Source organism: Rhinichthys klamathensis, unplaced genomic scaffold (genome assembly GCF_029890125.1).
Source record: "Rhinichthys klamathensis goyatoka isolate OS25496 unplaced genomic scaffold, OSU_Roscu_1.1 h1tg000438l_1, whole genome shotgun sequence".
In the NCBI taxonomy this organism is placed as follows: domain Eukaryota; kingdom Metazoa; phylum Chordata; class Actinopteri; order Cypriniformes; family Leuciscidae; genus Rhinichthys; species Rhinichthys klamathensis.
In genome coordinates, this window is record NW_026606934.1 from 641,588 (window position 1) to 669,072 (window position 27,485).

The 27,485-nt window shown below is 38.6% G+C and overlaps 1 protein-coding gene and 1 long non-coding RNA gene across 2 annotated transcripts in view; both read right to left on the reverse strand.

Moving 5' to 3' along the window:
* The window catches only part of LOC130071350 (zinc transporter ZIP11), a 178,440-nt gene that overhangs the window by 35,472 nt on the left and 115,483 nt on the right, over positions 1 to 27,485 (reverse strand). Inside the window, exon 6 of the mRNA XM_056236092.1 lies at positions 20,132 to 20,299. Coding sequence (XP_056092067.1) covers positions 20,132 to 20,299 — 168 coding nt within the window. The remainder of the gene's footprint in view (positions 1 to 20,131; positions 20,300 to 27,485) is intronic.
* Positions 10,120 to 10,752, reverse strand: LOC130071351 (uncharacterized). Its single transcript, XR_008803996.1, has 2 exons — positions 10,594 to 10,752; positions 10,120 to 10,350 (listed from the first exon to the last, which is right to left on the reverse strand). It is a non-coding gene; the product is annotated as an uncharacterized LOC130071351 (long non-coding RNA).

Sequence of the window (27,485 nt, forward strand, 5' to 3'; positions counted from 1 at the left end):
TTCATGATTTATGATTCAAATGGTAATTTAGTTAAATATTTCATGTTGTAATAGTAGTAATAACATCTTTTTAGGGCTGTGCAATTAATTTGCTAAATGATTATTGTACTCCTTTCCGTTCCAGCGCTTTCACTCATCAAAAGCCCAAACTTAACAAGCAACAGCAAAATCATGTAAAGTGACTTTTGTAAAAAGGGATGAGCTTGATATTAAAGTTATTAAAGCACGAAAGAGGCTTTCTTGACACGGAGAAGCAAAGTGAACTTTGAGCTTCGGCTGTGTTTCTTATGGCTCGTTTCCACTGAGGCTTACGGTACGGTACGGTACAGTACGGGTCGGGTCGGTACAGCATGATCCGGCTAGCGTTTCCACTGCCAACAGTACCCTTACTTGATAGGCGTGGTGTTTGCCGGAGAGAAGCGATCGACGGGATTTTCGCGCGAAGAAAGCGACATAGGAAACAACAATGGATTACAGACAGCAGATCTTGTTCTTGCTTCTCGGCATGTTTTTCACAAGAAACAAGCGCTGGCATTACGTGTTTCTCAATACCAAGTAGCCTACGCAAAGTCCGACTCAGGAGAATGACCCCGAGGACGCGAGTCCAGTAATTCTGCTAATGGAACAGCGCGTTCTTGAATGCGCACTCAGCTCGCTCTGCTACTCCGGTTATGTACATTTTAGGCAACAATAAAACGAAATATGTTATAAAACACCACTCTGCTTCTTTTCGATTTAATTTAAATACATTTTAAACATAAGCACACAAATGTGGTTCAGGCAACGCATAGCCTATTGATTCTATTCACTGCATGTATGTAACGTTATATTTATAACAAAACTAAATATAAAACACAATCCTGTCTCTTTTCGTTTAAATTTAAAAATATTAAACATATTCCAGGCAATGTATTGCATATTGCATTGGTACAAATGTTGCAATAAACAACATTACAGATGATCTTGTAATAAAATAAAATAAATGACAAAACTATCTATTTTTGTTGAATTTCAGTTTTATCAATAATAGCCATTATAAAAGTATGAGTAAAAGGTACAAAAATATATACAGTAAAGCTTTAATAACAAAGCAAACAATTCAGTCAAATATACAAATTCAGCGCTCAAATATATGAAACTTCCCTTAGCCTTCTGCCAAAACTATTGGCCAGGGAAAGAATTATAGATTCACGAGACCAAAGATCGCCTGTTAGGTCTGTACAAGACGAATTATATCTCATGTTTAACCACTACAGAGACGTCAGAGTCAGCGGCAAACATCAGAACGGCTAGCCGGGGAAAGGCTGCTCCAGGCGGGGTGCACGAGCGCCGAGCGCCCGGTGATTGCTTGGAATGGATCTTCAAATGATCATAAATCTATAAATAAACCACAGATTTGAGCTTTAAAAAACGACTTTCTCGCCTGAAAAACTCTTAAAACTACATTTCGTGACACAATAACAGTAGTATTATATTTTAACTGTATGCTTCTAATGCCCTTGTAGCACGCGCAAGTGACGATACTCTGCCAACCAATCAGCGTTCTGCAGTGAGTCTAGCTCCACCTTTTAGTACCGCACCACTGTGCTAGGTACCCCAACGGAAGGGTACCCAAAAAGTGGTACGGTACGGTTCGGCTTTTTGGTACCATTCACAACTTTTGACAGTGGAAACGCAAATAATTGCGTACCGAACCCGAACTGTACCGTACCGTACCGCTCAGTGGAAACGAGGCATAAATGGTAAAATACACAAAAATATCAACATGACATCATGACTTTGCGTAAACATACACGCCACTTTCAATTCAAGTGGCGTGTTATCTATACGCATTTTGAAATATCCGCGTGTATGTCCACGCCGAAATCTTTTGCGTGTATGTCTACGCCATTAAATGTCCGAGTGATTCCGCGTGTATGTCTACGCCGTTAAATGTCCGAGCGAAACGAAGCAAAATCTATATCTACATCTGTGGAGCGATATTTCTTTTCCTAGGATGGTAGGAGAAGACTCATAAATGGTATTAACCCCAGTGACGGGTAGGTTTAGGGACGGGGTTGGGGTAGGTCATATATTTATATATGCATAATACAGTAATATAACGTTAAGTCAAAGGCGTTGATAAACACGCTGAAAAGCGATTATGCGTGTTGATAGCACGCCAAAAATGGAAATACGAATTGGCGTGTCATACATACGCCATTTCATGAGATCAGTCTGAAAAATATGCACAAAACGCCGGGCTTGGCGAGTATTAATCCAGTCGGTCATGTCTTAAAGGGATAGTTCACCCAAAAATGAAAATCAGCCCATGATTTACTCACCCTGAAGCCATCCTAGGTGTATATGACATTATTCTTTCAGACTAATACAATCTGAGTTATATTAAAAAATGTCCTGGCTCTTCCAAGCTTGATAATGAGAGTGAATGGCTGTTTGACTTCGGAAGTTCATTAAAGCGCATTATTCATTATGCACATTAAACTACAGTCACAACGTTCTCATATGCCACATGTCACTATAACGTCTATCTGTCATTGGACAAAAACGAGATTCAATTGATGGACAAGATCAATATGAGGAATTACAAAGTCTCTTTCACACATTGAACACAATAACAAAGTGTCTGGTAATCAAATACACACTTCCAGAGTTGTTAGGGATTGTAAGTGTGCATTTGTGTTTAAATGAGTTGAGGGATGCACAGTCATATAGTGGCTTCATGCATGCATTAGAAGATTAGAGCGCACACTCGATTACACACAAGAGACATGACTGACAATAACTGACCAATTTATGACCGTTCCATCTGTGTTCCTCGCTGACAACAAACCAATGGGGAACACAGGAGAGGTCCAGTGCAATTTGACCCATTCCCAAAAGAGCAAATATAATTTTCTTTTCCTGAGTGTAATCTATATTTAATCAGGGATGGTTTACTTTCACAGGAGCATCTGTTTGCCTTCAAATTAGTTGTGAAATCTTTACAGAAAGGTATTTTATGCTTTGTTCGATGCATTGAGCATTTTCAATAAGCACAGTGCTAACAAAACCTCCAATCAAATGTAATGATGCTGACCGTATTTCACAAGGTTTTTCCATGCGTTCAATCGCACTTAACTTAATGAACTGCAGGCAACATATGAAAATCAGACCAGTGTTTTCCCAAAGGACACAGAAACAGGACGCACACACACCCACACACACACACACACACACACACACAAGACCTATGATCTTCATGCTTAAACTAATAATGTCTATGCATGTAGCAGTGAATGCCAATGGCTTCATGCATGTTATTAGACAACATCATTCCCACACTGCTCTCTCAGAATACATGAAAAACACAAGCCTTGTCAATGAATCACATGTGTGTTTTTTTTACTTTAGAGCTATGACTTCAAAACACCCATGTTTTCAAAACTGGTAGTATTTATCATTTTAAAGTTAGACTTCAATTTCAAATAAATGCTGTTCTTTTGAGCTTTCTATTCATCAAATAATCCTGAAAAAAAAAAGAATCACAGTTTACACAAATCATCATATTAGCAACATGACATCATGACTTTGCGTAAACATACACGGCACTTTCAAGTCAAGTGGCGTGTTATCTATACGCATTTTGAGCTATCCGCGTGTATGTCCACGCCGAAATCTTTTGCGTGTATGTCTACGCCATTAAATGTCCGAGTGATTCCGCGTGTATGTACGCCGTTAAATGTCCGAGCGAAACGAAGCAAAATCTATATCTACATCTGTGGAGCGATATTTCTTTTCCTAGGATGGTAGGGGAAGACTCATAAATGGTATTAACCCCAGTGACGGGTAGGTTTAGGGACGGGGTTGGGGTAGGTCATATATTTATATATGCATAATACAGTAATATAACGTTAAGTCAAAGGCGTTGATAAACACGCTGAAAAGCGATTATGCGTGTTGATAGCACGCCAAAAATGGAAATACGAATTGGCGTGTCATACATACGCCATTTCATGAGATCAGTCTGATATTAGAGTGATTTCTGAAGGATCATGTGACACTGAAGACTGTAATGATGCTGAAAATTCAGCTTTGATCACAGGAATAAATTACAGTTTAACATATATTCACATAGAAAACAGCTATTTTACAGTATTTTGATCAATTAAATGCAGCTTTGTTGAGAAGAAGAGACTTCTTTTAAACATTAAAAAACCCAAATCCTTTGAGTCTGCTGTGACAGCAGAAAGATAACAGAGAGCATTCTGGGAGTTGACATTTATGCATGCATGCATTCAACCTAAGATCTGAATCTTGTCGTAACGAAGTTCAGGACGAAGCATGTGACTGCCGCATACATTAGCTTGCTTAAAGAATAGATGTCGAATAAAGAAGAGTTAACATAAGTGGATGTAAAAGTGGGCAGAGTGCTTTACAGCTGAAACACACTCTAGTGACGCACAGAAACATTGAGACTACACTAAACTCCACTTAAATCCACTAAACCTGAAACGGTGAAATGGTTCAGAAGAGTGTCCAAGAAAATAAAAACAGAAACCTTTTTAAAATAAGCTTTACGACACATGTGCCAGGTTCATGTTTTTATGTTGGTTTATGTTTTTTTTGACCATTTTATAGAAGTTTTAATTTAATGACCCTAAAAATGTCATATTGTGTAATCCAAGTAAAAAAAGATTTCAACAAGAAGAATAGGAATGACGCATTTAAGCTAACTGTTTATATCTTTCCATTGTGTTTAACTTTGTTTAATAGCCAATATACTGTATGTGACTCCATTATAAAATTAATTGTGAAACTATTTGCTTTAAAGCCGGCATGAAGTGGAAGTTGCGCTCGTCTTTTCTTCCTTATTAATTGTGATGTGTATCCGAGTGAAACGCTTCTTGAACAAGAACAAATGTGGGCGGGGCTTGATTGTGTCCGTGGGGAATTGATTGGATGGTTGTGGTTTGCTATTGGCTGATCTCATGTGAGTGACAGGTTATAGCCCCGCCCACATCATCAGAGAAGAGAAGAGATGCTGCAAGAAGAAGTTATTCTGATTCAAGATTACCAGGAACATGAATTTAAAACAATAATGATGTGCACGGATAAATCATTTATAATAAATACTGCAATATTGCATTTAAAAAAAAAAACAGAATTGTCAATTTTGATATTATGGTGACTTGAAGCATAAACCCTGAAATGTGCCATTATAAGTGGTCTAGGTCTTCTCAGACACATTCTCCATATATGACTGTTTCACAGGATTGCAGCTGCTCTCCGTTCCACTCGCCACTCTCACGGAAAATGACTTGTGATGTTAGTGTGGACGTTTTTTCCTGTGCTTCACTTCAGCTGCTATCAGTCTGCACACAGGATCAGGGTAAGCCTGCCTTTGAGGGGGAAAGTGTCTTTACCTGCAAGTGAGTGTGGGCGATATGACCAAATTCTTAATTCATTTTATTTCAAAATAACGATATATATCACATATAGTTATTTTGTGTTATTTTATCTCATTTTTGTTAATAAAAATAAGAAAAAAGAAGCGTAGTTTAACGCGTAGTTAGAATTAGTTCAGAAATGTAATGAATAAAATGATGCATAGTCTTCACTGTATTAACCCTTTAGGCGCCAGAGGTTTTTTCCTAAAACGTTCGATTTTGACATCTTAATTTCAAAAGTCTATATCTTAAAAGTGATAAAAGATAGAGACTTTCTGTAAATTAGAGAAATATTAAGGATGACCCAAAGTTTATGTAGGGATTACATTTTCCCATCTAATTTGCATATTATGACGTCATATGGTGGCGGCAATCTTGGATTATAGAATTTTCATGAAAAGTCACATGTTTAAATGATCAAATGCAGCACTTTTTTCCCCCCAAAATGTCCATCACCTTCTGTATGCTATATTGCACAATACTGAATGCTCAGGTATATAGTAAGTAGTAAACAAACTGTGTAAATCATTACTAATAAATGGTAGAAACAAACCGAATGCATGTAGTGGTTGGCCTTTTGCTGTAGAGATTCTCCATTTACTACATACAGTAGGCACTCTGATTCCATGTATGGGGCACATATATATTATTCATATGACATACAAACACAAGTGGACAAGACCTGTTTAGTTTAAACGCTCACTCGCCACGGCAAGGCACGGATCGTGAGTGAGATGATACGAGCAGCGCGGCCAGATCTGTCATTGCGACTCCTCACTCTGCCTCCACGTTGCCTCATAACTGTCCTATGAATACTTCGACCTCGTCTAACATACCCAGTGGCCCAATGGCTCACTGGAACACTAGCTCCGCTTTCGATCGCACTGATTCAATGCATTTTTTTGAGTCGGGGATGAAGTATGACATGTCTGCCATCCAGTGGAGGGGAGGTCGAACAAAATTTGACACCCATTTTGACAAAATCGGATGTTTTATTCAGTGCCGCATCTTGTCGAGTAAACTCGACTGTGGCGCCTAGAGGGTTAATTAAATATAAATGTATTCTTATTAAAGTTAAAAAAGCTAAAAATGTTATTCAGTCAAGAGCCGTAAGTAATTTTCTCTTGTTTGATTCACATTAATGACACAGAGCAGCGGGTTTATTAGGCTGCTGTCACTTTAAGACCAAACACACCGATTCATTATACTGATACATATCCGGTTTACACCCAACTCTTTACTTTCCCTGAAGATATAACTGCTGTGTTTAGATGAAAACTCCACATGATGGACATTGACATTATTGCACGTGTATTCGACCATTCAAGCACACTAAGACGCGAAAGAGAACAGAATTGGCGATCGCATGCTGAGAGACGTGGCTTATGCTGTGTTTAAGTAAGTGTGTGTGACCGCATTGAGTTCTGTTCACTGATTTGTGTGCTGAATAACACTTTTTTTTGTTCCTTTTCAGGATATATTGCACTTGCAACTATTTTATATTATATTGCGCTTAAATCTCTTTTTAACATCAAGCATGTCCCGCTCTTTATATTCTCATTTCTGCATTTCATCACTCTGAAGTGTCAATAGTGCTATATTTACATATCGCAATTTACACGATATGGCAAAATCTCTAACGATAGACATTTTATACCGTGGTCACGATATATATCGTCATACCACCCAGCCCTAACTCCAAGAAAATTATTTTAGTTTTATTGTAAAAGCTGTTAAAATGCTGTTTGTTGCATTTAAATGCATTTTTAAAGCTGCAGTCCGCAGTTTTTCCTCTGTCGCCATCTCTGTTGGAAATCTGCAATTGCAGTCATTCTCGGAATTATCAACTTTACGTGAGTTGTGCCTCGGCGCGGCACAGCGCGGATGAACACAGTGTTTGAGGAGAGTGTGTGTGTGTCAGTCACCGCCGGTGTGGATACTGGCATTCAGAATCACAGATTATACTTTTTGGAAGTATGATCAACATAATAATTTTCACTGGAAAATGTAATCTGAACAAGTAAGAAACATCCACATTTGTTCTGGTTCTGACATTGCAGTAAATCGCGCTGATTAAATCTAACAATCGCTTATAAGTTATCATATCACGTAAAACCGTGCATATTATACTTTGTTCTCAAATTGTTAATGTTAACAATGTCAGCATTGAGTGACTACATTTAATGTCCTTGAGATATTATCCTTATTTTCGCATGGGCCGGTCGCAGTCTCTTTTGTATTTGGCCAAAGTCTTTTGCATTTTACAGCGGGTGAATCTCCTGTTGTCACTGGTGATAGTCGTTTGAACCTTACTGGATCCGCCATCAAATTAATAAGTTTGATTATATCAAGTGCTGTGAGAAAAGACTATAAATCTCCTCCTCCAGCATCCTCACACTCATAGCCTACTAGCCGAGACTCTTCTTTATGTGTACAGATGTGTGTGTACAGATGTGTGTGTACAGATATGACGTAATGACGCAAAGACATGGTGGAAATCCACCAGTACCACTGGAATTAAAAACATTATTACAAGCTTACCGTTTTGAATCGAGCTACGGCAAGCAGAGAGTTCTGAACACTGGCTGGTTATGTATTTGCTCAAAAATGTATTTTGGATCATTTTTAACCACAAAAAGCTACGGACTGCAGCTTTAAGTTAATTAGAGATTTTCTGAAATCACACAAGACTGAACTAATCTGATCTAGAGTGAATGGAGTCTGTACGGTAAGTGGTTCAGGCTGAATTAATTGCATTTTTACAGAACGTACTGTATGAGGAATATCAATAGAGCGCTGCAAACACTGTAATTACGTCCTGACAGAAGAAGCTTTAGCGGATGACAGAGGTTACGGCAGGTCTTCCCTGAGGACAAAAACACACTCCTCAGACGCTTACCAGTGTGTGTTCTGCTGTCTTCAGTCCAGTGACATTTAGCATGGACGCAATTTAGTTCTGCAGACATTTGACCTCTACACTGTGAATAAAAGTCTGCAGATGTTTTAACACAATCTTCTCCATTGTAGCAATGGTAATAAAAGGCCCAAGTCAATGGTAGCCTATAACTAGGACATCAAAATACTCAAAAAAAAAAAAAAAAAAAAAAGCCTGATTTAATTGCACATACAATTTTCTATCCATTTGGAAATGGATGGATAAACTAAATATGATGGATTTTGATTGGTAACACATTAGTTCATGTTGATACATTAACAAACTTTAACAATGAGCAATACATTTGTTACAGAATTTATTAATCTTTGTTATTGTTGGTTAATAATAATACACCATTTCATTGTTAGTTCATGTTAGTTCAGGTCCATTAAATAATAATAAGAGATATATTTTGATGAAGACAACGACGACCAACAAAGACTGAAAAGCAGGGGAATAAATAAACAGAGGAGATAACAAGAGACAGGTGGAGATGATTAATCGTCATAGAAACAAACAATGGTAGCCATGGCAACACACAAGGATAATTATGGGAACAAACAACACAGCAATGGAAACAAAGGAAACAGGAACAAATGACACGGGATGAAACACTGAAACAAGGGGACCAGGAAATGCACTTCAAAATAAAAGTCCCACAACACAAAACCAGGGAAACAAGACAGACCGAACCCTTTCAGGGGGTCTCGGTCCACCTCTAGATGAACTCTGGTGCGGTTCGACTAAAATATGAAGGGAACACGGACCAAAGACATCTAAACGCACCAAAAACAGGACGTGATGTCACAAGATGTGACCCTAAAAAGGACAGAATCGTGATAGTCGAGGTGTTGCTCATTATAGTTCAGTTCAGGCGTCAGAACCGCGTCTCCTTGCAGCAGATCTGCGTTTGTGTGTAACGGAGGAATTACTGGTGCCGTTTTGACTCTTTTACACAGCTCTTTGTGCTTCTCAGCTGGTAAAAAATACCATGTACAAACATACAATGAGCGCATTTAGCCAAAACACAGCATTGTTTCAGAGGTTTGGTAAGTTTCGTCCATATAGTTATACAGCACTCATTAAAGGGACACTATGCAGTTTTTTTAGCTTAACTGAAAGGATTAGTTCACTTTAAAAAAAACTTTTGCTGATAATTTACTCACCCCCATGTCATCCAAGATGTCCATGGCTTTCTTTCTTCAGTCGAAAAGAAATTAATGTTTTTGATGAAAACATTCCAGGAATGAACGAATCTTTTTTCGAGTCATTGACTCGTTCATCAAAATGATGAACGAGTTCGAACAGGAGAGTTCGCAAGGCGAGCATTTGTGCCTATAAAACTTTAACTTTTTTATTTATTTTTGAAATGACCGATCGTTTCGCTAGATAAGACCCTTATTCATCGTCTGGTATCGTTTAAAGCTGCACTGAAACGGTCATTTAGACCTTGAACCGTTTGGGGCCCAGCAAAGTGCATTATATGGAGAAAAATCCTGGAATGTTTTCATCAAAAACATTAATTTCTTTTCGACTGAAGAAAGAAAGACATGGACATCTTGGATGACATGGGGGTGAGTAAACTATCAGCAAAAGTTTTTTTTAAAGTGAACTAATCCTTTAACTGAACAGCTTCAGAGTTATTGAAATGGTTATATGACTTATTTCGGGTTGAATGGTGGCCGTCTCTCCAGTCAACTCTAGTAGAGCATTCATTTAGTTCGTTTTTTTAAATAAGAGGCGATCTGAAATGCGTTGTTTTTGAAATTAAGTGACCAAAGTGCTCGTTGCCGCTGCGATCAGTGGCGCGGATACAGTGTTCTGTTGTGACGCACACAGTCTTCACACGGACGCGCGCTTCAATCCGTTGCGGAGAGACTCTCTATATTTGTTACGGTGAAATCACAAAACCTAATGCACAAAAAAGCGTGTCCCTGCTTGATATACAACCACTAATAAACAATCGGTTTTGATGAGGAAAAAAAACTATACTTCTTAGTAGGGCTGGGCGATTTATCGCATCACATTGTTATGCGCATCTCGTCAGTAAAGCCGGTATCGCCCGCGATATTAATGCGATATGGCTCAGCTTGTCAGTTAACTACGGCTCTTTGTAGTAAATGCCGCTCCATATGAAAGCAGGTGAAGGCGATTTACTACTAATCAAGGAACCGGCTTTACTGACGAGATGCGCATAACAATGTGATGCGATATATCGCCCAGCCCTACTTCTTAGTGCGGATTAGAGCCCAGAACCTCTGACACGCTTGGCAAAAGTTCTGCCACTGGACCATTAAAGTACATGGGGATAATAGCCGGATCTATGTATTTAATCACGCGAAAATTCTCACCACTAACAAGATATATTAGATCTCATTAAACGACAAATTAAACAAAATGTACCATTGTATACTATGTAACACGTCACGCCATGCATACCTGTCAACACTCCCGTTTTTCCCGGGTTTCTCCCGTTTTTTAGCCCTATCTCCCGGACCCCTCCCGGTTTGTTATTTTTCCCGGGAAACTCCCGTAATTTGCATGGCCCAAACTCCTTTATGAATAATCGGACCAGTATGTTTGTCTAATGTTGACCAGTTGCCAGATTGTATTAAATGCATTATATTCACACAATCCACAGACCATTTACAGTTTTAACCCGTTTGTCACCTCAACCTGGCAACCTATAACCCAGTTGCGCAGTCGCGGAAAATTTTAACCCGAAAGCGAGTCGATAGACATGATGGCAGTTGAAGGTGGTGTCCCCGCAATGAAACTGAAGTACAGTTTGTAACGCGTTGCTTCAGGAAGATTAGGGATAAGTTAGCTCACAACTGAAGTTATTGCATGCAGAGGCCAGACAGACTCACGGAGGCGATTGGCATCTCACAACTCGCACTTTATTCCCAAATCGAACTCGTGTAGCCTAACTGTCTGTCACAGGTTCTACCGTCCACATCGTTACTTAAAGGAGCTGTATGTAAGATTGTGGCCAAAACTGGTACTGCAATCACTTTCAAATGACTGTAGAGCGGTGTATCCCCTCCCCCTCCTCCCTGACTCGAGGTTGCCAGATAGGCTGCAGGATCCAGCAGGAACGTAGTCTGCTCCAAGAAGTGGTAACTAGAGCAGAGCTGGCAACCCGGATCCCGCAACACTACTGACTTTGTGATTGGTAGATAGGTGGAGGGTGGAGCATCAGACCAAAACACAACATGACAACATCAACATCAGTTGAGGGCTGCAACTTCACTTTTTAAATGACAATATCCTGGCAGGACTACTGTTGTCAGTGATATAAGTATTTGAAATGAACATGATTTCTTAATGTCTAGTGACATATCAGGGCCATTTTATGATCAATTGAAATAAATTTCTTACATACAGCTCCTTTAATAAACAAAATAAGATCAAAACAGAAATTACCCGCATACATGGGGTGTTCGCATAGACAGTAAAAGGGGTGTTCGAGGCCCAAGGCACATACAATAAAATACTGCCGACAGTTCAACAGGGAGCGCACAGCTCTTAAAGGGGCCACACCTTATTTCCAGTCGTTACAAGTTGTACATTTACCCCAACCCCCCCAAAAAAAAAACATAAACCCCCCCCCCCCCGGAGAAATCTCCCAGATTTTAAATACCAAATGTTGGCATGTATGACGCCATGTCACGCTCTGCGTGAGTGGTATTTACGACAGTAACGTTAAATACAAGTCCTCCACAGCGACTCTAGGGTTCGCTGTTTGACAAAAACTGAATTCCTGCATAGTGTCCCTTTAAAGCCATTTGTTTTGTGTCTTTCGGTTCAGAGTTAAAAATGAACACTAAGCAAACCAGGACTAAATGTATCATTTAGAGCAAAATAACCAAACTGCAAGAGTAAACACAACCTAAGTTTATTAGTTGATGTTAAAACTGTGTAATTCAAATGGATGGAAATTTTCTCCGCAATTCAAATACATAAATCTTAAATGCAGGCGAGATGATGCTTCATGCAAGCGTTTTAACCCGTCTCACACAGCAGGTCCAAGAAGCACAGACTCACTGTTCAAAGTGGCACATTTCTCTTTGTTTCCGTAGAAAAACAGACCTCTGGGAGAGAAAGAAAGCAGAAAAGGGTGGAAGAAACGGCGAGGCTCCACAAAGCCTGCTGGGTTTGACCGCTGCTAAAGAACCAGCAATGAAACCTAATGAAACCACCGGAGGAATCAGTCAAGCAAAGCCCTGCGCCGTGCCATCAGAAAGCAGAAACACTCAACCTTATCAAGCATCCAGACTCCAGCAAAAAAGTAAATCCACATGTGTTGTTATTTCCCCCAAAGTGCATTTTCAGAGCTTCATTAACATGTCAGTAAAACCTTGTGGCTTTACAATCAAGATCTGAGGTTAGAAGGGCCGACAAAGAGCCGAGGAAGAGCTCGGACATCCAAAAACCTCCAAACATCTCTTTCTGATCCTAATAGCACATCCCAGGATCCCTCAAGGACAGATTCCTCTCTTTTATTCTCTTTGGAGTGCTTTCTATCTTTGATGTGACAAAGCAGAAGATGAAAGCTCCTGCTAATAAGGAAGTAGTGAGCGGCTCATGTGCTGTTTTCTCACACGCTGCAAAGCTGACAAGACATGAACACTGAACACTTTATTGGAGAAAGTAATGGGTGGTCAGTCACGATATCATGGGCTACAACTCTGGTCCAGTCACGGTCGACGGGTCGGGATGATGATGCTCTTAAAGGAATAGTTTCAAAGTCTAAGGAAGCGCTGAATGAAATTGGCTCTCAACTGAAAGTAAAGTAAAACACTAGGAGGGCCGCAAGATAACCTCACCTTATTTAAATGCAGTTATTAAAGTATTATGTTGTGTGTCATATTTAAAACATTAGGCTTTTATGGCTTATATAATAAGAATATGGAGGAAAAAAACAGCTCAAACTGAGCAAAAATATGTAATTTGCTGTAGATGCTGATATTTATATGGACAACAAGTGATGAAATTCTGATGCTTGTAATGTAATATCAATATCAACCAAAAATATGTCTTAGTAAGTTGATATTTAAATGCTTAGTTTCATAATCAAAGCTTTAAAACATATAATGCAATGCAATACAATGATGATTAAGAGATGAACTAATAAATCGTCCTCAAAAGCCTGATGATCATATTTGATTCTCTTAAAAAAAAAATGAAAGGATAATCAAGTAAACAAAAAAATGGATGCTTTTTACATGCGTCTATTTTTATTTTGGCTGTATTCGCCACAGTGAAGGGTGTAGGATTTACTTTATGTACTTTCCTTTGTGGTCTCTTAAACACCTGTCCTAGATGCTGAATGAAAATGCACAGGCAATTCCAGTCAGAATCATCTTTCAGAGAAGAAAATTGCAATAAATTACATTAAAGCACTTTAAAACCGCGGACAATGAAAACAGAAAGACCGCATTTAAACTCTGCCACGGGTGATGGTTCATTTACTGACTTTGCTAAGACACACTTCCTGCAATTTTTGAGGCTCCACACTGTGGAAATAAATATCCAGAATGACTGTCAAGCTGCCTTTCCAATGGCTTTTACAAAGCATGAAGTGCTAATAATGATGCTGTGGGACGCCAGCGTGGATATTCATATGTGGTTTGGGCTTTTGTAGAAGTGAACAGATCAGCTGAGGTTTTAGATGAAGGATTGATCAAATTATCATTTTGCTGAGACACAAAATTTAAAGGTGCCCTAGAATGTTTTTTTTTATTATTTTATAATGTTTCCTGGGTTACCCTTATAATGTTAGTATGTTTTTTAGATAAAAAATATTCATAATTTAGAAATAAATGGCATTTTTCCTAGCCTGCTTTTAGCCTCTGATTTGAACACTCTGTTTGAAGGGGCGTGTCTCTGTGGGATTCAGTGTAACCGCGGCCACTGCTGTGATTGGCTGCTGTGGGATTCAGTGTAACCGCGGCCACTGCTGTGATTGGCTGTGGGATTCAGTGTAACCGCGGCCACTGCTGTGATTGGCTGTGGGATTCAGTGTAACCGCGGCCACTGCTGTGATTGGCTGTGGGATTCAGTGTAACCGCGGCCACTGCTGTGATTGGCTGACATGCTTGCATATGAAATAGCAACGCATTACATGTGAAACTCTCTCCCGAATACTTTTACTACTGCTATTATAAGTTTTTACTATAACAGCTATCGAGATTAACGAATCGTGAGATGTTTTTAAAGTATTTAGATCTATTCCCATCACATAAAATGTTGCCGTGATGAGCATTGAGCAGAGGACAGTCTGTTGATCGCGAGACTGAAGATCTTATCATTGCAAAGCAGTTTCTGCACTCTCTCTAATGCTTTCACCAATGCAAACACGATGATGTAAATACAGTAAGAGCTTCGTTGTGCAGTAACGTGCGTCATTGATTTCATAACGAGTTTGGCAAGTGTCCAGATAAACTCGCGCTGTGGAAAGATTGTTCTTTGATCGCTTTCTGTATATAATTTGTTCACAATTTAAATACGATTATTTTCATCCTACTAAAAGAAACGATGTGAAGCTGATATTTTAGTCACTGGCTTGACTTACTGATGCATAAACAGTATTGAACGATTTTGAGAGAAAGATTACCTGTCTGAACTCGAACAATTACACATCAGAAAGTGTTGCTTGGTAGCTCGATCCGAGGCCAGCTCTGTATTGGCCCAAGTTGAGGAAACACTCGGTGAAATGTTTGGAAATTTCCAGAGAAAATAAAATTAACCCATTGTTTCTTCAGAGGCTCAGATGAAGGAACTAAAAAATACTTTTGTGTTCATGTGTACATCCACACTGAGCAACTGCCATGCTTCGGCTGCGCAGTTCCGCCTGGCATTGAGGGCTGGCATTATGCAAATATTTGGAGGCGTACATATTAATGATCCCGACTATTGCGTCACAGTCGGTATTGTGTGGAGAACCGACCGTTTTTCAGGGGTGTTTTTCATAAACGTGAATTAAATGAGAACGCGAAAACAGTCCAGTTTGAGATTCACTCTATGTCATGTCCATGCACTGAACTCTTGTTATTTGACTATACCAAGGTAAATTCAATTTTGAATTATAGGTCACCTTTAATGTATGGGATATTAAAATGGATAAAATATGCAATATTACATGCATCTAAAAAATAAGGTGTAATACTTTACAATAAGCTCCCATTATGAGCAAAGCATTTGTTACAGTATTTATAAATCTATGTACACATTAGTTAATAAAAAATACATATGTTCGTTATTATTTCATGTGAGCTCAAATCCATTAAATAATATTAACAGATACTACTTTTGATTTTAAAGGGGTCCTATATTGTGTTTTTTGTACATGTTTACCTTTCTTCAGTGTGTAATGTTGCTGTTTGAGCATGAAAAAGCTCTGAAAAGTTAAAAAATGATTCTCTATATCAACTCTCTGAAACCCCTCCATTGTAGTCTTGAGTTTTCTTGAACGAACACGACACAATATTCCTCATTTAAATAATTAATGCGCAGAATAAATGGGCGGGGCCTGGTTGAGTTAGTTAGTAGTGTGTTTAAACTGGTGGTTATGGTAATTAGGGGTGGGACATTTCCCAAACACACTCGAAGCGCTCGACCAATCACAACACACTGATCCAGCCGACCAATCAGAGCACAGTGTGCTTTTCAGAAGGAGGGGCTTCATAGAGACAGGAACTAAACAGAGCGTTACTGACAGACTGGGAAGAGAGGAGCCGCAACAATGGAGAATATGTGGAAAATAATCAACCTGTTCTAGTAGAGCCCAAAAACAACATCAAGACTTTGAGAAAGTAACAAAGGAGAATTTCATACAGCACTCGAAGGATTCAATAAAACCTTTAAACTACAGATGCCAAGATAAGTGCAGTAGAAACACTCAAGACTTCCATTAAAAGTCTCTCTTTTAAGTCTATAGGTCAAGTCTCTATAATGTAAGTCTGGACAATAATAAAAAAAAAAAATTAAGTGCAGGCCATTACCTTTTAACCTTTCAAAAAGCTCTAATGTATTGCTAATGTCACTCAAGAGAACTAACAATGCTTTTGACACTTTTGGGAGGGATCTTCTGAAGCTACAGTGCCGAATAAAGGGACGTGAAGGTGCAAACCGTACAATGGATTTGTGCTTCTATCATACTGACCTTTTCAAGATCACATCGGCCAACAGCACTTTAGATCATCAGAGAGCGGAGGGGAAAAGGTCAACTCATCATCATCATGTCATGAGAGGAACAGAATACAGCGGCACAGAGACACTGAGCTGTGCTGTAACCGAGACCGCTCGCCCTCAGTGACTAACAGAGCCCAATAGACAAGGCTGTGAATAGTAAAAAGGTGAAAATGAGCCACAGTAATGAGGAGAAAGCAGCATAACATGTCACGACAGGTGACACTTTCTGAACCTCAGCTTGCAGACGCCAGGGTTCGGCAAAAATAATCTTTTTTTTCTGTTCAATTCATTAATTTGAATTGAATTCCTGTATATCAATCTGAATTTCATGAAATAGTAAAATATAATATAAATTGTAAAAGTATATACATGACAAAATATATATTTTTTGAAATATTAATAATGCATATACTGTTCAAAAGTTTGGGGTTGGTAAGATTTTTTTTTATGTTTTTGAAAGAAGTATCTTCTGCTTACCAAGGCTGCATTAATTTGATTAAAAAATAAAGTAAAATCAGGAATATTGTGAAATAGTATTATAATTTAGAATAACTGTTTTCTATGTGAATATATGTTAAACTGTAATTTATTCCTGTGATCAAAGCTGAATTTTCAGCATCATTACTCCAGTCTTCAGTGTCACATGATCCTTCAGAAATCACTCTAATATGATGATTTGATGCTCAAGAAACATTTATGATATCGATGTTGAGAAATTTTTTTTGGATTCTTTGATGAATCTTTGATGATTCTTTAATGAAAAGTTCAAAAAGAACAGCCTTTATTTGAAACAGAATCTTTTGTAACATTGTAATTGTCACTTTTGATCAATTTAATGTGTCATTGCCGAATCAAAGTATAATATTTCTCCTTTTTTAAATGTACAGACCCAAAACTTTTGAGTGGTCGTTTGTATTTTTATCATAATCACTTTTATAATCGCATTAAAGGTAATTTTCCAATTATGAAAAATGTGTTGGATATAATGATTTAACAAAAAAGGGGGAAAGTACGCAGATTCGAATGATCTCCAACAGGAGCAGGATTAAAACAAACTATTCCATTTATTGTTAAACGGTGTGCAGATTTTCAATATAATGATTGCAAATCAAGTGATCACTCTGGTCTGGTGCATTTGTCAATGATGAACCATCGAGACTAATTATCAGTTAATTCTCTTAGTGACCTTGTACCTTCCTCTTAAACCACTGCGCTCTATTGATCTCGTCTCATTCTGATGATTCAATCTGAAAAATGCTTGTCCATTTATTGAAGAATCTGCTGGAAAGCTCAAAAAATCTCATTCAGGCTGAAAAGAACAAGCAATAAGTCACTGTGTAATTAAGTGTGGAAAACATGTGATGTCTTTCACATATTGACTCAAAACGCACTCTTGAATTCACAGCTGGAGGTTTTTCTGAGGTCGTCCATCGGCAGTCAAGACTTCTGAGAGAATGTGCCTGATTTTAGGTGTTTTAGATGGGACATTGAGGACAGCTGGGGTCACAGTATGAACACACACACACACACACAGACTACCTGTCATCTATATTCACCTCACTCATGCTGCCCGTCGCTCAGGAACGATGAAAGAGATCAGCGCTGGAATGATTAACAAACGCATCCGAGGGGCGACTGGCCGACTGAGACGTGATCAAGTGCTGCCGAAAGCGCTCGTGATAAAGAGGAAAATAAAGGCAGCATGGTACAAATGCAAAGAAGAAAGAGTAGATGAAAAGCACTGGAGGCAAAAGACTTTTAAAGTGTCATGAAACCAGCACAGTTGGGGCACAGAGAGGGAAACTAGAAATAATCATTATCCGTCACTTTGACAGACTTGTTCATTTTCCATTTCTGAATGCAGATTTCATTTTGATACAGCCAATATTAAAGTCAGCATGAAATCAAAACTGATCATTCTTATTGTTTTTTTTTAAACGGGACCTATTATTTCCCATTTCACAAGATGTAACACAAGTCTCTGATGTCCCCAGAGTGTGTATGTGAAGTTTTAGCTCAAAATACCCCACAGATCATTTTTACAGCATGTTAAAATCGCCACTTTTGGGGGGTAAGCAAAAACACGCCATTTTTGTGTGTCCCTTTAAATGCAAATGAGCTGCTGCTACTCCCCGCCCCCTTTCAAGAAGAGGGCGGAGCTTCAAGAGTTCATACCGGCAACAAAACAGGGCAATCTCACGCACTGAAACTGTCAGTAATGGTGTTCAGTACGATGTCGGACGTAATGCCCACAGAGCCAGAGAATATATGCTCTATAGAGATAGAACAGGTATAGTTTAGTTTAATTACGGTTGTCACCTTGCTTTTATCCACTATCAGTACAAGCCTGCTGTAGCGGACCCGGTCCGAACGATGGACAAAACTTTACTGATGAGTTTTATGATGTTTATTGATGAAGCGTGTTTTCACTCCAGAGAATCACTGAATAAACACAGTATAATAAGTCTTATCCATAAACTCGATCTCCTCTCCCTTTCATTATCATCAACATACACAGCGAATTACAAAAAAACACTCGTCACAACTAACAGTAAACAAATATATACACACCTTAGGCCTTTTCGGGGGTGCTTAATAAGCTGGTAAACTTGATATGCGTAAAACAACTCAGATGAACTGTAATAAAGCAAAGCTCTGCCTTTCATTACTGTCGTGACCAGTATCGCTCGGGAGTTAGCAATCTCAATAGCAATCATACATTATCAAATATTTCATGTTAATTTTTACCGCTCTGTCACATTGCGAGGAAACACCTGTATTTTTGCGCCGTGCGACAGAACATAAGCTGCTCGTGTTTCAGTATGGTATCAAATCACAGTTTGAAAAGGTCACATGCAGATATGAATAATTATAAGACAGTGGCTTCTCATAGGATTAGGCCACAGAGGCTCGTGAATAATTGTGAGGCCCTGTTGACTTCAAACCCGGAAGAAAAGCAGCACACAAAAACCTAAATAAACTCATTCCTCTTGAAATAAATAATGATGGATTGTAACGTTATCTTCAATCATTAAAAAGAGACTCGGCAAAGACTTTACAATTAGTTAACTACCTTAGTTAACATGAACTAAGAATGAACAATACTTCAGGATTTATTCATCTTAGTAAATATTAATTGCAACATTTACTAATACGTTATTAAAATCAAAGGTTGTTTTGTTAACATTAGTTAATGCACTGTGAACTAACATGAACAAACAATGAACAGCTGGATTATTATTAACTAACATTAACAAAGATTAATAAATACTGTAACAAATGTATTGCTCATTGTTAGATCATGTTAGTTAATACATTAACTAATGAACCTTATTGTAAAGTGTTACCAATGATTCTTTATTGATTTATAGATGTGATAAAGAAAGGAACATGTGGACTTGAATAATGCAGGAATTGAAGAGACGTGGTCAGGAGAGGAAAAGACTAATGTTAACTAATGAATCTTATTGTAAAGTGTTACCAATGATTCTTTATTGCTTTAAAAAATGTTATATAGAAAGGGACATGTGGACTGTAATAATGTAGAGTAATCATGAGAGGAAAGACTCACCGGGAATGTTGTGAATGGTGATGGCCAGGATCAGAAGAACGACTCGCCGCCAGCTGCTTTCTGATTGGCTCGTCAGATCCTGTGGTTTCGCACTCACTTCCTGTTCCTCTGTGTGGCCGGTGTTGGGAGCCCGACGTCTCTGGTACACCTCTCCATTCTCCACTTTATCTGGAAGAGAAACAGAAAAGGCTCGTCAAACATCTTCTCAAACGTCATTTTTTGGAGAACAAACACTTTCAAGATGCAAATGATCCACTGAAAGCATCCATATATCAACAATTTATTAGTCAACAGCTAGGTTTCCATCCACACGTTTTTATATCGAATGAAAAATGCCTTATGGAAACAGTAAAATTCGATTGAATTTCATGAATATCGACTCAAATGAAATACGATCGGTCTCATCGGATTTTATCTTGATCGATATACGGCTTATGCGATAATCGCGGATGGAAACGTTATTATGAACGCGGATACACACACCAGACACACCAGACACACGTCGGCAGCGTCTTACGTCAGCGGCGGCACTGAACGCGGATCCACAACAGAACCAGAATACACACACACACACACACACACACACACACACACACACACACACACACACACGTCAGCGGCGGCACTGAACGCGGATCCACAACAGAACCGGAAGACAATACAATGCTGAATAAAGTCGTAGTTTTTGTTATTTTTGGACCAAAATGTATTTTCGATGCTTCAACACACTCTAACTAACCCACTGATGTCACATGGACTACTTTGATGATGTCTTTATTTCCTTTCTGGACAAGGACAGTATACCGTACACACATTTACAATGGAGGGACAGAAAGCTCTCGGACTAAATCTAAAATATCTTAAACTGTGTCCTGAAGATGAACGGAGGTCTGACGGGCTTGGGACGACATGAGGGAGAGTCATAATGACATCATTTTCATTTTTGGGTGAACTAACCCTTTAATATTTTCTATAACACTTCCTTTCACTGACCGTTTGTTGAAGTCAAGTCACCTTTATTTATGTGAAATCAAAGCAGATTCACTGTAATAAACAGGAAAATAACAGTTGCATTAATGTTGTATTTTTTTCCAATTATAAAACAAAATAAAAGTCAGCTGTAAAGCAGCTCTACAGAAGACAACAGTGCTGTTATTCAGCCAAATTTAGTTCAATGTTGATTCAGTTTTGGTGTCAATGTTGCAAAGTTCTTCAGTTATGAAACAAACTCAGTTCAACTATAAAGCAGAAATACAGAAGAAACTAAAAACAAGCACCTGTTTTTGTACCTTGCACATGAAATATATGGCCATGAATTTATCAAACCAAACACAAAGTGAAATATAAACTATTAACCAATCAGTTGTTCAGTCACAGATTGAAAATGACTCTTTTCAATGCGTCCAATAAATCAATCATGTCTCTTTACTGTAGTCAAATTATTTCCCCACAATCGGCTAATAATCAGCAGGAGATTGTAACAGAACGACCGACTCTTTCAAAGCCGAGCTGAGCGATTATCTCCTCAAGGGCCCTCAAATCTCACACTGTATTTATCCTAGCTTTTATCCTTTTTTAAACGGCAATCGTCAAATCATTTCTTTGGATATAAAAAATGATATCCAGAGTGCATCTGAAACACATGCCACCAATTACCCGTCACTTTAGAGCGTAATTATGTGTGTGTGCGGTGAGAATTAGCAAATAGAAGAGAATGACCCTGAATCGTTCCTCACTGAAATGAAATCCCTCAGACTGGGCGGAAGAACGTGTCGATAATATAGTTTCAATTTCTCCCAACCACACATTGAAGAATATAATGAATGCAGATTACCCGGGCTTAAAGGTCATGAGGAGCACATCCGTCATGCCTGATCGGAGCGTATACAGTTTTTGGTCCGGAAAGACGGAAGGAGTTTTTAGATGAGTTCACATGTGGAATATAAAATATCATTTCAGTTAGGAGGCCGACGGATCGCTTGTGAATAAATCATGAGTGATGGACAACATGTGAAGGCCGAAGCTTCATGAATGGTATCACTGTCACACCGCGGGAAACGGGTTTGAGGGACAGGTCTACAGTTTAGGCTTACGGCCAGGGTTAGGTGCTTCTAGCAGGGTTATTCACCTATCATTTCACTCTGAATTTAGGGATAACTTATGTTATGGGTAGGGTTAGGTTTAGGGGTAGGGAAATGGGTAGAACAGAATTTACAGACAGTAATGTTGTTCCGGGAACAGGAACATTTCTGGATCTAAATGTCGATGTTACAGGTGCAAAACTGTTGTATAGTCATAAAAAGGGCGTTTCATGAATATTCATTGAGAAAATAGAAAGGAAAGGAAAGAAAGAAAAAGGAAGAAGATGGATGGATGGATGGATGGATGGAAAGAAAAAGCATGGATGGATGGATGGAAAGAAAAAGGAAGCAAGGATGGATGGGTGGGTGGTTGGAGGGATGGATGGATGGATGGATGGAGGGAGGGAGGGATGGATGGATGGAAAGAAAAAGGAAGGATGGATGGGTGGAGGGATGGATGGATGGAGGGAGGGATGGATGGATGGAGGGATGGAAAGAAAAAGGAAGGATGGAGGGATGGATGGATGGATGGAGGGAGGGATGGAGGGATGGAAAGAAAATGGAAGGAGGGAGGGAGGGAGGGAGGGATGGATGGAGGGAGGGATGGATGAATGGAGCGATGGATGGATGGATGGATGGATGGATGGGTGGATGGATGGATGGATGGAGGGATGGATGGAGGGATGGATGGATTAATGGATGGATGAATGGATTGATGGATTGATGGATTGAGGGATGGATGGATGGATGGATGAATGAATGGATGGATTGATGGATGGATGGATGGAGGGATGAATGGATGGATGGATGGATGGATGGATGGATGGATGGATGGATGGATGGATGGATGGATGAATAGATGGATGGATGGATGGATGGATGGATGGATGGATGGATGGATGGATGGATGGATGGATGGATGGATGGATGGATGGATGGGTGTGAATGTAATTTATTTCATAATTCAGCTGGAGTGTAAATCATCCCACCATTTTCAATGATTTGTTGTAAAGTCTCAGGTTGGCCAACACAATATCTCTAAAAATAATAAATGTTAAAAATACTAAATAGTCAAAACAATCTGTCCAAGGCAGCCGCGTTGTCCATTATCTAATGGGTAGATGCTAAGATGTTGCAATGAAACTCCAGATTGTTAGATTTGTGATGTTTGCCCATGAAAACCTTCCCACAATGCTCGGTTGATGCTGTGGGTGTTTGTAATGCAGTTGTTTAAGTGTTTTGGGCGGTTTCTTGGCAAAACACATCAAACAAGTCCATCTGCAAATCTCTGATACTCTGGACCCTGGATATGACTCTCTACTCTCCTTCTTTTATCGTCCGCCAGGCAAAAATGGCATATAAAAGTAATAGCACACCCCTTCACAAGCCGTGCAAAATGAGATATCGGTCATGTTCGCAGCTCGCCTTACCAAGCACCACTAATAATTACTTGTTTTATGGATTTTACAAAGCAGAATTGCACTCTCTGTCAGTAACACACACCAAACCCAATAAACACACACAGCTCCCGCGTCACACACTCAATCTCTGAGGAACTTCTCCAGCTTCAACATATCATTTAAACATCATATAATGTCACATATAAACCAAAAAAATAAATAAAAATATCTTCAACTCAAACATATTATTATTTAAAGATCGGGACAGCACGCCAGAGAACAGCAGGAGTGTGTGTGTGCCGCTCAAACTCTCCACGGGCGTCCCGGTTTCTGTTGATTACTGCTTGTTTGCTGGTTTTCTTGACATTATGCAAATTTATGTTCAAGCGGCTCCATCCCATATCACTTATTTATTAGCATATGCTTCGTTTGGCACCAGGAGGCTCAAATCTGTCTTCAGCAATCAGTCATAAGTCACTTTCGGAAAAACAATTATACTTGCACAATTTGAGGCGTAAGAGAAAGACTAATGTGACAATTTAATAACTCATAGAGAGCTTTCTGGCCTTGAACACTTCATGACAACGGAGGTATCATTAAAATGACTAAAATTGTCAGTGCATGCATGAGTGATCTGAAACAAACAAAAAACACTTAACTTTAAGAAAACAAGCCTCTTTTGCGTTTTTGCTACAGTAAAAATACTAATATTGTGAAATATTATTACAATTTAAAAGAGCTGTTTTCTATGTGAATATACAGTAAAGTGTAATTTATTCCTGTGATCAAAGCTGTATTTTCAGCATCATTACTCCAGTCTTCAGTGTCACATGATCCTTCAGAAATCAATCTAATATGAGGATCTGATGCTCAAGAAACATTTATGATTATTATCAATGTTGAAAACAGTTGTGCTGCTTCATATTTTGTGATGCAAATTCTGTGATTAATAGAAATTTGTTTTTAAAAACATTTTTGTTACATTATAAATGTCTTTACTGTCACTTTTGATCAATTTAATGCATCTTTGATAAATAAAAGTATTAAATAAAAAAAACTTTCATGGCTTTAAACGACCTGAAATAATAGTGCATCATATTTACTTTTATTTACATAGTTTTATGGTGATTGCATGTCATTTTTTGGAGCTTGATAGCTATGGAAAAGTTCAGTTTGAACATCTCCTTTTGTGTTCGACAGAATAAATAGTCATATGAGCTTGCTTGATGTGAGTTTACATGATATAATATATTGATCCAGCTAATAAATACATTATAGTTTAATTCATACAAAAAAGAAAAAGCAGAAGACTTCAGCACCCTCTACTGGCCACATTTGGCACCCGATGGGACTGGGGCATTTTGACCCAGTTTGGGGTCACTGTAACGACAATCCAACTCTAATCACATCAGCACACACACTCCTTCCTTATCTTTTCCCACAACTCCTCCTCTATCATATGCCGAAGGATTGTTGAAATCAGAAACGGGATTAACTCTATACTCCACAAAACACAGAATTCACCAATGTGAATATTTAACATCTGTTATGAGCTTTCTGGTCTTTTGTCCAATCACTCAAACACGGCCATTACAAGCAATGTCACGTACACGAACGACGGACACACACACACACACACGGACACCTTCTCAGCTGTCAGTCAAGCTGAGAGATTCAGCCAGAGGAAAAGAAAGATCTTGTTATAATAACCCACACATCCATAATTTATCTCACAAATGTCATTACAGATGTGTTTGATTGAGTATAGAGAAGCGCACACACATATCTATACATCAAACATTGTTGAAAGCCCTATCCATCTCTGTCACTCCACAACCAGTTGATGAACGGAGAACCGCGAGTCCACAACATCTGAGCATCTGAATGCAATAAAACTCAACAATAAATGTTGTGCAAGCTTTCATATATTAATTGAATATCAAAAACAAAACGCAGATGTATCGTTTCAATTTAAACTATTATGGATAGAACACTCACATAACATATTACGTATATTTAAATGTTTATATAAATTATGTATATTATAGAACTTAACAGATTCTATATATAACTATTATATTAAATATTATATATTATTTTACTTCACATGTGAATATATGTATGTTTAATAATAAAATGTTTTTAAAACAAAATATAAGTATATTACATATCCAAATAGCCATATTACATCATACAAATAATTAATATGAAAACCTACATTTTTATAACAACATTATAATTTATCAGTCCGTGAGTTTTGATTCCCACATTGCTATATTTTTTTACTTTAAAACAACAATAAACTGTCAATTTAAACATAAAGGCCCCAATATACTTGAAGCTAAATTGAAGAACGAACTGGTCTGACGTCATTTTGAACAAAATCAGGTTAATTTGGTGTTGAACCAGCTTCCTAAAGTTAACTTTCCGGGAACAGTTTGCTCCAGCTACATAAACACCTCTGAACTACCATTGGTCTGCGGTGATGATGTCATAGGTGGGTGTGGCTCTGAGGCTCCGCCTTCTCTGAGGCTCCGCCTTCTGTGAGGTGGAAATCTTCATGGTTCATTTCTATTGTTCAGTCAGACGCCCTCGAATAAAAACATGAAGACACTGGAGAGCCGCTTTATAGTAGAAAATAAAGTTGTAAGTCTAACTAAAAGCGACACTGACAGTTTTTTTTAAATGTTTAATAATGTAAAGCTGCTTGCTTTTAAACAATCTATTTTTTATAGTGTTATATAAATAAACGTGACATGACTTTACTGGAGAGCTGAATTGCAGAGCTGGTGCAAACATACACATCACATAATGATGGTTTCTCATCGCAGTCATTTTTTGTGTTTGTTTATTTTGTTACTGAGAGGAAAGTGCGCAGTACATATTTACATATTTATATTCACCGCTTGCAGCCGCGCGGGAGTTGTCGGGATTTTACACCAAAGCGAAGAACGACACTAACCTCACTGTGAGTGTATCGGGGCATTAAAGAAGTACAGAAGCCAAATCATTTGAAGAGCCCGTCATTGAACTGTCAAAATGTGTTTATTTTAGGGCTGTCAGTTAAATGCGTTATTAACGGCGTTAACGCAAACCCATTTTAACGGCGTTAATTTTTTTATCGTGCGATTAACGGTCTTTTTGGCCAAGCAAACTTTGTGGGTTTTTTTCACATGCTTTTGCAACAGGACGCGGTGCTGCGCTGTGAAACCCATTCATTTCAATGGCTTGCGCCGCGCGAGGACGTTTTGAAAGCGCAAGCGAATCTAGCTAGACCGGAAACAAAACAACAGGCACGCCGCACACACTTGTTTGGGCTCGCGAGCAGGCCAAATAGTTGGTTAGCGTTACGTTTTGAGTGGATGACGAGCGCGAGACGCCGAAACGGATGCCAATAAGATTCTGAATGGAAAGTTTACTTTTAAAAAGTTGCCAAATGGTTCCTTTGACGAGACCAAAGTGATCTGTGTGTGTTGTCGTTGTGAACTGAGCTATCATCATCGCAGCACGTCCAGTCTGAAATACCACTTGATGATGCAAACACACACACACACACACACACAGCTGATGCGAATTCTCCGCCCCCTCGTCAATATCAGGACCTCGTCAGTATTTCTTTCACCCTTTTATTGATGGACAGTGTTACATTGTGTGAGAGATTATTTGCTCCAAGTGAGAATGTTAGTGTGAAATTGAACACAGTATATGCTAATGTTGTTTTCAATAAAAAACATTTGCACAAAGCAAGCCGATCCACTTTTACATGTTGATAAGAGCATTAAAATGAGAAAAAATAATGGGACAAAAAGAAATCAAGAGACATTTAGAATAGATAAAAATGTGTGATTAATCGCGAGTTAACTATGACATTAA